Raw genomic sequence first — 12,097 nt, forward strand, 5'->3', positions numbered from 1 at the left:
AACCTCTTCTATAAATACTGATTTGAAAGTCATGCCAGTCAGTGCAAGTAAACCATGAGGCTGTTTTGGCCTGCTCTGAGCACCAAAGCTTTTTGCTGTGATCGTGTTTCACAGCCAACTCACTCTGGATTAGAAGATGTCCGTTCTCCGTCTGGATTGCTTTGCTGTGGCTTTCTGTCCTTGCAAGAATTTGTCTGCCATCCTGTCTGCGCCAGGTTACTGTTGGCTGTGGGAAGCCTCGGGCGATGCAAGGGAGTGTGATATTCTCTCCAACATTAGCTGTCACGTCAACTGGTGCCTCAGAGAACAATGGGCCCGCTGTGGAAGTATGAGTGGTACAGGATGAATTTTCCTTTGTATAGCTTTGAGTGGGGAAAAAAAAGTTTCATATGGAACCCTGATGTGTGGCCTCACCTCCAACCTCCAGTGTGACAGAGCCAGCTGAGGTTCCAGCAGAACTGCTTGCCACACAGTTATACTGACCAGCATCAACCTCCTGCACCCCCCGAATGTGCAAGGTCCCACGGTGCACATCCTGCTGGACAAAAGGAGCAGAGCCCACCTCTAGCTCCCCTGGAAACACAAACAAAGTAAGACGACTGGCCTCCAACAAAGACATCTTCACACCATGTTTGGCCTTAACTTACCTTTGAACCAGTGGACATGGGGAGGAGGAACACCTGTGGCTTTACACTCCAGAGTTGCATCGCCACCAACAGATACAAGGACAGCCTGCTGTGCAACTTCAATCCGCGGCACCTCTAGAGGAGCGAAGCAATAAAGGTTTTTATTTCATAGCTAAGTACCATTTTTTCATACAGTACTGATAGATATGAAAACATCAGCAATGTAATGCTGGCTTAAAATAGTAATGGCTACAGTTAATGGCCAAAGTTAAAATGTAAATAAAATGAGAGTGCTTACATTTCAGACAGACTGTTGAGCTGAATGGATTAGATTATCTTCCTTACAAGCATCTCACTGATTTGACAGGTCAGTGTTGTTAAAAATGACATTCAGAGAGAGAGAAGTGTGTATGATACCAGCCTGCAGTGGAAAGGAGCTGCCATAGTCTATCAATGTTAAGGTTTCTGTCAAGCACTGACTGACAGTTCTAACTAAAACTTAAAAGTCTACAACTGTCAGCACTCACAGAACAAGGAGAGGAATACCTCATTGGGAGAGACAGGCCAGTATGCGTCCATACATACTTGTGTTAATCTCAAAGGTGGACTCACACCAGATTGCATTCAAAGGCTGAATCTTGAAATAATTAAAATAGTTCCAGCAACAGCATATCTTCACACTGGCATGCTCAACTGAACAACTCTATATTACCTGCATAAGTTAGTGACACAGACTGAGAGGCAGTCCCTGCATCATTGGTCGCCAGACAAGTGTAGTTCCCAGCATCCTCTGGGAGGGCCCCTCTAATGGTCAGAACTCCAAACTGGTTTTGACTGAACCTGCATCATACAATCAACAGTATTCATATTAGTTGACACTTTACATTACATGCGCAGATGAATTCCTCTCAAAATCTTTCTTCTGTTGGGTATCATGGGATAGATTTGTCTCTTTAATATTGGATTTCCACAGATAGATATTTTGGTTTGGACAAAAAAACTTTACATCAGCAGATTTAACTTTCCTAAGCCACACAAACAAGATTTGGCAATTGTGCATGTAGTAAAAGTAAAATGCAATGATTCTCAGTGTCCTTTGTGCCGGAGGTGCTGAGTGGGCTGAGAGTTCCCTTACCTCGGCTGATTAGTAAGGAACATGTTTCCATGGCTCCAGAAGAGCTGTGGAGGGGGGGAGCCAGACGCAGAGCAGACTAAGCGGATCTCATCGCCTCGGGAGAATGCCTGGGCCTGGGGTTGAACTACTACAGAAGGAGGCTCTGTAATTGAAGAAAAATACAAGCAAAAGCTTGACGATGACTCAGGGCCAGCATGATGTCATTTATAACGTCCCTATCACAGGATTAACAACAGTAAACTTGATGTAATTACCAAGCCCTTAAAGTCTGACATCATCACTCGGTGAAGACAAGCTTCAGATTTATTTGCCTGTTTTCGAAGCTTATTTGAAGGCATGGCAACAATAAAAGCCACATTTTATCGAGCATTTCTTTTTAGCTGGTGAGATTTTTTTTCTTTCTATACAGGAAGTGGCTCACTATGACTATGAGGAGGTAAGGCAGTAATGGAAACCAGATGATGGGGGCCTGAAAGGAGCCACGAGGCCATGGTGTGTTAAGTGTTTAAGCAGATGATCTGCAGGGTATCATCCTACCGTACCTGGGACAAAAAGCCACACTGTGATTCTGCTGTCTCCATGTGCATTGGTGGTCACACAGTGGTACTCTCCAGCATCCTGAGTCCGAACTCCATTAATCTGGAGGGACAAGTCGGACAGCAGCTTCACCCTCCCTGTGCGGGTTTGGATGGGACGACCTGCTCGATACCATGTCAAGTTATGGCGCATGGTGCCTTCCACCTTACAGGACAGCACAGCCAAACCTCCCACAGAGGAAGTCACATTTTCTGCAGGCTTCAAGACCGGAGGAGGCTCTGTTATTGTGGAAACACAACCAAAACATAACTAGACTTATCAGCGGTGAGCAAACAGAACAGAAATAGTTTACCTTTTAAAACAAATGTTTGTGCTGGCATGCTTTGCATCTGGTTGATGTTTTATAAATGAAGCAGAGATAAAATCAAAAAGTCTGGAACTTATTTCAAAGCGTTGCTCGGACAGTGATGTGTGCAAACTAAACAGCTGAGGCAGGGTGTGCTTATATTGTTTTGTGTATGACATACCTTGAACTGTGAGCTGTGTTATGGCCTGTCCCTGTCCCACGCTGCTCTGTGCTATGCACTCATATGCACCCTCATCTTCACCTGACACATGTGCAATCCTCCATGATGCTATATCAGAATTCCTAAGAAAAAGACAAGTGTGGTTGGCTGGAGTGGAAGAAAAGTATTATTTTATTTCACTGTAAGCTAGTATTCCTGGCACACAGAAGAAGTTTTCGCCACCCATATAATCCAAAGTGAATTATCAACACCAGAAGAGAACAGATGCTTTGTTCATTTTTCAATATGTCAGAATCATATATGTAAAGCTCACAAAATGGACTGTGTATATCAGTTACTTGACAGGCGAGCCTAGAAGGCGTCAGGCAGTACAAATGCCTTAATTAGAGTCTTTAAAGTAGGTCATGGGGACAAGGAGCTGCAGCATCAGAAGGAAGCAAGAGAATGGCAAGCCAAACAGAAAAAAGACTCACTGAAAGAGCTTCTCCTCTCCCAGTGTAATCCCACTTTTGGTGAATCTTAGCCTGTAGGGAATGTCACTCTGCACTGAGCAGCCAATCACAGCTGGCTGCATGTAAAAGCCTTTCACCACGTCCGGCATTCTCACAAGTGGGGGATCTACCCAAGGGAGGAAACAAAGGTTAAATTTTACGTGGGAGATTGATGGGGTGTGAGAAACACTGCTGAGTGGCTTTGGTGAGACATGTCTGCACGTGAGGGTGGGGGTTCTTGCCTGGGATTATGTTGGTGTAAGAGACACTGGACAGCCTCTGGAAGCGGAAGCCCTCCTCATCCTTGCCTGTTATCTTGATAAAGAAGCTCTGTGGAGGGGTGCGGAACTCTGGGAGACTCCATAGCCCTCGTTGGCCGAGATCAGAAGGCAGAGGTATGGGGATAGTGCGTAAGGAGCGCCCTGAGCCTGATATGAGCTCCATGTGGCTAAGATAACCCGGAGGCTTCAGGCCAGTGCATTTTAGCATAACATGGGCTGGAAGTCCTGAGACAAGGAAAGATGGCATGAAGTCATCTTCACCACACAATCTCTGTCAAATAAGACTCATGAAGCTATGAGAAACCTGTTGACACCTTTTATTGGTCTTTCTCTGGTGTGGTTGAACTCTGAAACGGGCACAGTGGAAAAACCAGCCCGAAAGTCTAGATTGCTGACCCCTGTAACCCTCAGAGTATGACGCCCACTGCAGCTTACCTTTTGAAAGAAAGTAACAACATTCAATTTGAGAATTTCCACAAAAAAGTAAAAGAAGCATACTTATGGATTATCCACAAGAGAAATACCTTGAGTTTCCAGGCTCCTGGTCTGGGAAACTTAAGGCTAATGACACGAGCAGAGTTAGGAATATTCAACAGCTCTTTAAGGCCCTGCTCTACACCAACTATCCGACCTTGTGGAAGAAGAAAAAACAGAGATTATTCAATTTTCAATGTGTATTCTACTGTTTGCAGGCACAGATAATACTGTGAATTTACAAGAATAGATGGAAACAGCAAACGGTGTGACTACCAAAGGGATCGCTTAGCTCGATTTGTGGTGCCGGTCCGCTGAGTGACACAGTGACCTCTCTGAGACTCGGGTCAAAGGGCACTTCCCATTTGTTTTCTTGGGCACTGTCATGGTTGGAAGACAGCAGGTGGACTTTCATGACCTGAACTGTCTGCTCTACCCACTTTAAAACCTAGCAGGAGAAAAACAGCATTACATAGCCAAAAAAACCACAGAACATGTCACGCCAAAGGAGACACATTAGGACTACTTGAGCCAAAAAGAATGGATCCCTTCTCAACTTAGAAAGACAGGACATAGACAGGAAGGACCTGACTGTGGCCTGTCCCTGAAAACCCCGCGACCCTTTCCCTTCCCTGCTCTTTTCTTTCATTACAGAAGTATTCCACAGAGGGATTTTGCCTAAACAAAGGGAAAATGAAACAGCTCAGCTGTCAAACTGATAACATACACTTTTCTGCACTCTCAAGCATATATTCCCTGAAGTGTGTCTCTCACAGTGGAAGTTTGTCAGGCAGTAGTCTTGCTCCTGCAGCACAGCTTTCATGAATCATACAGCTTGTTCCTCAGAAGAGAAAGCAGTAGGAGTTGAGGGGGAGGGGTGGTTTGTTGGCTACATTTTATAAATAAACTGAAGTATTCATCTGTATATTCACCAACATCAATCACACCAAAGACCACTTATAAATATAAATGGGTAGTTGTGTCCCACTTTTCTGTTAAATGGCTGAACGTAAGAAGCCAGATGAGGTTAGATGGTGACACATTAAGATTGCATGGGGCTCATTTATTAGTCATTCCAACACTCCCAGCAAAGATTACGCAAAGGCTGAAATAACCATGGACAGGTTGATTATACTTAATGGTAAAAACAGTCATTACTTAGGATATCAAGTCTCTCAGTGGCTCTCAAGAGACATATCTGATAATATAGACTTTCAGTTTTGACAGCTGCTTGACCCTCTCTGTATAATCATTATCATGGTATTGATTTCAAATACAGTTTTCCTTTTGTTTCTTCTCAAATGAAAACAGAAGAAGGAAAAGCTGTTAACATTTCACATCATCTCGTTTCAGAGGCCACAAAAGACCAAACATCTTCCATCTATCAGATGTTTAACAAGTAACTGCTGTCTAGTATTTGTTTTGACCTCATGTAAGGAGGCATTATGGTCGAGCTGCGTCTGCAAAGAAAGAAACTATTTCCTCATTTTGGCCTTTGAAGACAAAGCAGCAACACGTTTCAAGACATTTACCAAAAACGAAAGGAAAACCATTAATTTAATCATCAATTCTCCACTTTTTGTCTATCAGTTCCACTGAGTGCTGACAGCAGCTGGTCCCTCTCGCCTTTTACAACTGGAAACAGCTGTAATGTGTGCCACATGTGCAGTCATCACCAGCAGAGCAGGAAACTACTCGGAACTGACCTATATCTGCCCCAGGATAGTATCTGTTTCTTATGCAAGATTGTAGAGAGGAGCGGGCATTAATCTGCTCTCAGAGCGCAGATAAAAGGAAGTATAGCACAGAGGTGGGATGACTTGCTGTTCCGGCCGCTGTAGGTCTGGAAGAGCACGCTGGGCTCTACAGCCACTCCCTCAAACACCAGGAATGCAGAAGATCTTAAGTCCTGTGAAACTTCATCCTGTGTGTCTCAGATGAACAGACTTCGAAGGCTCTAACAGGAAGGACCCCCCTCTGCTTTTCATAGAAGTGTGACAGATGGGTCAGAGAATGAGTGGTAGCAGAAGCGGGGGTGATACAGAATTCCCCTAACTCATCCAGGTACACTACTGGAAGAGAAATGTAATCATGCTGTGGATCATGCCTGACTCAAGTCAACCCAGTGTGCAGAGGTCAACCTACTCTTTACCCAGGTTTAAACACCGCAACCACAAACATTTTCTGTGAGACATGCTGCTACAAATAGAGTGGACTAGTACCAGATAGAGCCCCTGCTCCTTCTCAGAGGGAGTGAAACACACAGAGGCTCGTGCTGTCATAAGTAGCCCCTACTGGAGGGAGGCAGCTACACCACAGGAGATGCATCTGTTTAGCGCACTCAGGAGGACTAAATATGACTGTTACCTAAATTTTGTTTTATGCTTGACTACCATCACCAGCCCCCTTCACTCAAAAGTGAATTCACATAATGAGGAAACCATAAGGGCGAAACTATAAAGGACTATTCAAGACTCTTGAGTTCAGCGAATCAGTACCATGTTAGACAGAGAAACAGAACAGCCATATGCTTGTTACCCTGCAAAGATAAGTTCATTATTTGATTGGTCAGTTTACAAATCTATCACTAGCTATAATACAGTTCATCAATACAATTATCATTTTTGCTGTTTTCTTACAATTTACAGAACAAGGAGTTAAAAAAATCCTCATTGCTATCAACTATTAATCAGTAATACAACAGATTTCAAATCTCAACTATGAACCTCTTTAAAACGCTTTAAAATTCTCCTTAAATGCATGTAGACACCACAGCAGTCACCATCTGGAAGCTAAAATATCACAGTCCTCATTTATGATCATGGACTCCAATTGATTACAAGAGACATAAATATATAGGGTACAGATCATGGTCCCAGTTTAACAGCAGATTACTGTGGTTTTCTCGCCTATTCGCTCTGTTAACACATTCTCTCTCTGATCATAGCCAGTCAAATGTAAAGAGTGTCTTATGTAGAAATGACAATGAGCTGTTGTGTGAGGACCAAGAGCCAATACAACTGGGCAGCTGTGTTGGGAGAAGGGAAGCCATATCCTGGGATTAGAGACTAAAATAAGCAGTCTGTTTTCTCTTCACTCCACCCCTGGTGACCAAAAAGAAAAAGATTTGTATATTTTATTTGGCTGTACATTATTAAGGGACTATTAAGGGAGAATATTTTGGTTAGATTTGAGGTTTTTAGGGATTAAAGGATTTGCATTAATTTTCAAAAAGTATGCCACCCAGGAGCTATAATCACAGTAACTTTATGTGAATTCTAGGACGGAAATGGCTATGGTGACACACGTTTATATGTCACCATATGTTAAGGACATGGCAAAATACTTTAGACTATAGAAACTCATTTGGGGTTCAGGTGTGAAGATTAGAGCAAAATTTTGGTCTCCTAGCATGACATCACAAAAATGACATTCAAACTTACTTTAAACAGCTGACAGGATTACGGTGAGATAACAAAGTAACTGCCCCACACATTGGCAGCACAGGCTTCACGGCATACAAGTTTGATTTGACAGGAAACAGACCCGCACTCACACACACAAACATATCTGAGTTCAGGGGTTCAGTGGGCCACCAGTTTACAGAGCTGCTGGCTGCAGCTCAGAGCTGCCCGGCCATCTCCTGTGTTGACATGCAGGATACCAGTGTCTCTTCCAGAGGAAATTCTGGCTTCTTTTACGTCTGCCTGGGAAGTGAGCCCCGCTGTCTTTGGCCTCTGAGATAGGGTTTCTGTTACATGCTGCTTCCAATATAAAAGAATCACTCGACTGTATCATATGAACAGGAAGTGTAATATCAGCATTGGAATCCTTTGACTACGCTGAATGAAATCACTTTCATTACATCAGCAGGTCAAGTAAGATTTTGTGATTGTTCTGCACCAGATCTTCTCCCGACGTAGGAAATATACTAAAGCATTGAAAAGGTAAGGCACTCCTGATCACAGTTTCTGTTACTAAGAATAACTCTTTTTTTTCTGTGAAAAAGGTGATTCAATTCATCTTTTTAGTGGTCCTATGAGTAGTCCTCTGAATATTTTCATGGTTATCCAGGCCTCAACTTGACCCCTACATTTCCTGTTAACTGTCATTTCTTAATTAAATAATGCACAGAGGCAACGGCGACATAAAAAGGTTTCTTATCTTCTTATATTACTCTCCTTCTTCGTGAACTTCAATTATTTCAATTTTCAAAGGCATCTACTTAAAGGAGCTTATTGCCTCTGAATGTGACGATGTGGAGTGAAGATTAAGGAGCCAGAAAATTAATAAATCCTTGAAATTTACGTCACTTTATCTTTCCATACAGTCATTGTGAAGAAGCCTTACTCCTAATAAGCTCATTAATCTTGGTAAAAGTTAGCTGTGACCACAGATTTCTTGCCTGTTCAAAATGTTTTCATGCACAGAATAAAAAGTAATATACTAATTATGCTTTAAATGCCGAAAAGAATGTTTTATATTTAACTTTATTTCCTGCATGCTCAACAACTAAATTTTTTTTACCAAATTTGTCCAAACTTTGATTTATAATGTATGAGTTTAATGTAGTTTTGGTTATCAGTGATTGCAGTGGAGTGCAGTTTGTTATGGTCTCACCTCGTTAACCTGCTGCTTGTCCAAGTGAAAGATTTGTCCAGAGGAGGTGGCAGCAATCTCCTCGTAAGCCCTGTAACCAGGGTGGGAGCGGTCCCCACAGTCCCCAGTCAACACAAATACAACCTTGGAGCAAAGGGGGCAGAGAGTTAAGAGGATTACTATAGTTTAGTGTTTGCTTTCAGCTGACTTGCTTTCAGCTGGCTCCAAAGTGACACTAATGCTCATTGTCATGCTTCGTGTGAGGACTGGGACCGATGTAACTTATCCTTTGTCATCTCAGCATTGGGAACTTCACAAGAGTGTTCATTTTTTCAGTGCTTGCTATCATACTCATTTTCTAACAGTATGCAATAAACAAAGCTATCTTCAAAACTCTGTGGACTGCAGCTCACCATTATGAATTTAGATTTAACCCAATTCCCAATAACATCAGTTAAACAGTTTCACTGTGGGAGAATTCAACTCCAGTCATAACTAATGAAAGGTTGGAAGACATGTTTTTGTCTCAAATGACATACTGTAGATTTGAATCTCCATCGTGCATGTTTTGAACAGTTCAACACTGATATTTTGCCTTTAGTTTAGGAAGCTATGAGACTTTCCCCATTCTGTAAGATCCCAAAAAACCTTGCAACAGTCCTGTGTCTGTACCTGTGATTGACGGAGCTGCACCAGCTGGAGAACATCTCTTTTCAGACGGTAATCTTTGGCCCTGGCATCAGTAAAGACATAGATGAAAGATCCAGGCAGGGAAACCTCCAAGGCTTTCTTTATAGCTCCTATACTCATCTCAGGGCAGTCGCCCCCGCCCTGTATGATACAAGCACACGTCATGATCAAGTACTGTGGAAAGAAAGCAACTCTAAATATATTTTTCTTTTTTTTCAGACTTGGTTTATACATGAATAATGCTGTCATAGCACAGCTTTTGGAAGATTGTGTGCCATTTGGGGGGGAACACATATTGGTTCATGTTCAACAGGAATGTTTAACACCTGATATCCATTAAAGTAACACCAAGTAACTTTTGAACGAAGAAAAACAAATCGTCTTTTAGAAATCCAAACATTACTAAATCAGTTTGTTGACTTCTTTTAAAATTGGCCAGCTATTACACTGATTAGCAAATTTATCAAAATTCCCTAATTGTTCTCTTTTGCTATAGTGGTTGTTATCAAGCCACAGCAATAAGGGTAGTAGACTGAATCTGTGTGTTTTGTTTCCCACCTGGACAAACAGCTCTTGCAGATCCTGCTGGAACTTCTTTGGTTCAGTGGTGATGGACACGGGGCCAATATCTGTAAGTTTATAAGTGTATCACACAAAACTTCAGCACAAGTTTGCTTTTCTTTCCAGTGTGTTTGTTTTGTTTAGTTTTTCAGTGGAGAAAATCAGATCAAGTCTGTTCAATATGTTCTGTTTCTGCTCTGGTTGCTAGATGACTGTGTAAAATGCAGCATTCAGTCTAACCAAATAACAGCTTTTTCACAAAATTCAACAAAAACACCTTAATCACAGCAACCAACTTTGTTGTTCCCTCTGAGCAGCTTAGACTCTATGAGTGAACATCTACACCATCAAATTCTCTGATAAGTCGCAGCCCATTTAATCTGAACCTGAAAGATAAACTGTAGCCTTTGTGAAAGATGTGAATCTAAATTACACATGCTGTTCTGACAAAATGACTATGTTCAGATTTTGTTTCAAACTAATCCTGGAAATCTGGCCAAAGCTTCAGTTGATGACGGATTCATCACTTTCTGCAGCTGTACTCAGCATTTTGATCTGGATGACTTCTTCAGGTCACAAGCAGCAGCAGACAAACAATGATGGATAAGAGCGCGTCAGGACCTGTCACTGACAACCTCTGGTGTCAATCAATGAAACGGTAAACATTTAAAAAAACACAGAGAATGTATTGTTCTTGATATATAACACTGTTGTGTTTAAACACAAGCTTTTTTTTTATTATAGTTGCTACAGAGAAAACCCTTATTAGCTAGGGTGGAACCTTATTCCAACTGTCAAAAAACATTTTGTCATATCTTTGTGAGGCTATTGATGCAGAACTTGCAGACATGTGTCAAGATGATGACATTTCGTATTCATTCTCAATCTATTTTCCTTTGGAAGTGGCTTTCAAGCCCTTGTCTCCTCCTCGTGGGGGCCTGTAAAACACTGACAGCACTGTCACGCCTCTTTATTTGTCAGCCACTGTGGCTTCTTTGTAATCTTGAAAGTTTACAAGGTCCCCAAGGGCAGGGCACATTAAACACAGACAACATGTGTGGTGTTAGCCCCCTTGTCCCCGCCTGCTCCCCCTCAAGCTGGCTAAACTGGGGGCTGTGAGCGTTTTCCGGAGGCTGAGGGAGGACTGTGTGTATGTATGCATGTGGGGGTGGGTGTGTGTGTGTGTTGGGGGGGGGATTGGTGTAATTGCACACAAGCAGACAGCATATGCTTCTCATCAGTGCAAAAACTCCATTGGAGCACTCTTATTTTCAAAAGCTTTTCAATGTAGAAGGACAGATGCTAGTAGGTGAAGGTTACCTGCTTAATGTCTTGCATCAGTTTGGGTTTACTGTGTTACTTTATGTGAGTGGACTTCAACTGAAACTGCTAAGCACTACCCCACGTGCTACTGTTCTGCTGCTTTTTTTGTGATTATCTCAAAAAAAGTAACTACAATAAAGCCATGATGTGTCTGAAGTCTTGCAAATACGGAAAACTAAGCGACAATTTGGACCTGGCAGACAATCAGTTTGAAAAAATACGACGAAAAATCTTAATGATATACATTCATTCATAAAAATGTCAAAGACATCCACAATTATAAGAGGTGCATCTTTACAGCTTTGTAGAACTAACTTTGAGCAGAAAGTACCTGGGTCGTGGAAGGGAACCAGGACGAAGTTTTTGATAGGTCTGGTCCTCCGGCTGAGGGTCTTCTCCAGGATCCGTGACGCTCCCTCTATCACCTGTTTCAGATCGTCGTACATAGAGCCAGTAACATCGAACACAAAGGCCAGGGTCGAGGCGCTGTCATCGGATTCATCAGCCTCCTCAACCCGGGGGTGTATCAAGGAGTCTGCCAAAAGCCTGTGTACGCTGATAAAGAGCGCCAGGACAAGGCACTTCAACAAGGCACTGGACATTTTCCCCCAGATTTACTGCATCTGTCAGCCGGGATGAAGCGAATCACGCAAAAATGTACAACAAAAAAGTTTTGAAAAGTTTGGATTTCAGTGCCACTCAGACGAGTATTGGACTGCTTCCAGTAGATAAAAAATATATATTTGCAACGACACGACTCCAGTAAAACCCCTCAAAAGTTTGAACAACTTCCACAGGAGTACATCCGTGCGTAAAGTTTGGAGGAGCGCGCGGACTGTCTGTGCGTTGGAGA

At 42.5% G+C, this 12,097-nt stretch overlaps 1 protein-coding gene across 1 annotated transcript in view; it reads right to left on the minus strand.

The window, feature by feature from the left end:
• Positions 1–11,875, minus strand: part of hmcn2 (hemicentin 2) — a 42,872-nt gene extending 30,997 nt beyond the window's left edge. The window contains exons 1-16 of the mRNA XM_072388342.1: positions 11,576–11,875; positions 9,919–9,989; positions 9,343–9,501; positions 8,692–8,814; positions 4,348–4,519; positions 4,122–4,228; positions 3,912–4,032; positions 3,559–3,822; positions 3,299–3,443; positions 2,826–2,947; positions 2,304–2,576; positions 1,762–1,903; positions 1,339–1,466; positions 648–761; positions 415–573; positions 124–318 (exon numbers count right to left, since the gene is read on the minus strand). Coding sequence (XP_072244443.1) covers positions 124–318; positions 415–573; positions 648–761; positions 1,339–1,466; positions 1,762–1,903; positions 2,304–2,576; positions 2,826–2,947; positions 3,299–3,443; positions 3,559–3,822; positions 3,912–4,032; positions 4,122–4,228; positions 4,348–4,519; positions 8,692–8,814; positions 9,343–9,501; positions 9,919–9,989; positions 11,576–11,846 — 2,566 coding nt within the window. The 5' untranslated portion in view covers positions 11,847–11,875. The remainder of the gene's footprint in view (positions 1–123; positions 319–414; positions 574–647; positions 762–1,338; positions 1,467–1,761; positions 1,904–2,303; positions 2,577–2,825; positions 2,948–3,298; positions 3,444–3,558; positions 3,823–3,911; positions 4,033–4,121; positions 4,229–4,347; positions 4,520–8,691; positions 8,815–9,342; positions 9,502–9,918; positions 9,990–11,575) is intronic.
• Between the last annotated feature and the right edge of the window lie 222 nt (positions 11,876–12,097).

This window comes from Leuresthes tenuis, unplaced genomic scaffold (genome assembly GCF_036924035.1).
Source record: "Leuresthes tenuis unplaced genomic scaffold, fLeuTen1.0.hap1 SCAF_6, whole genome shotgun sequence".
Taxonomy (NCBI): Eukaryota; Metazoa; Chordata; class Actinopteri; order Atheriniformes; family Atherinopsidae; genus Leuresthes; species Leuresthes tenuis.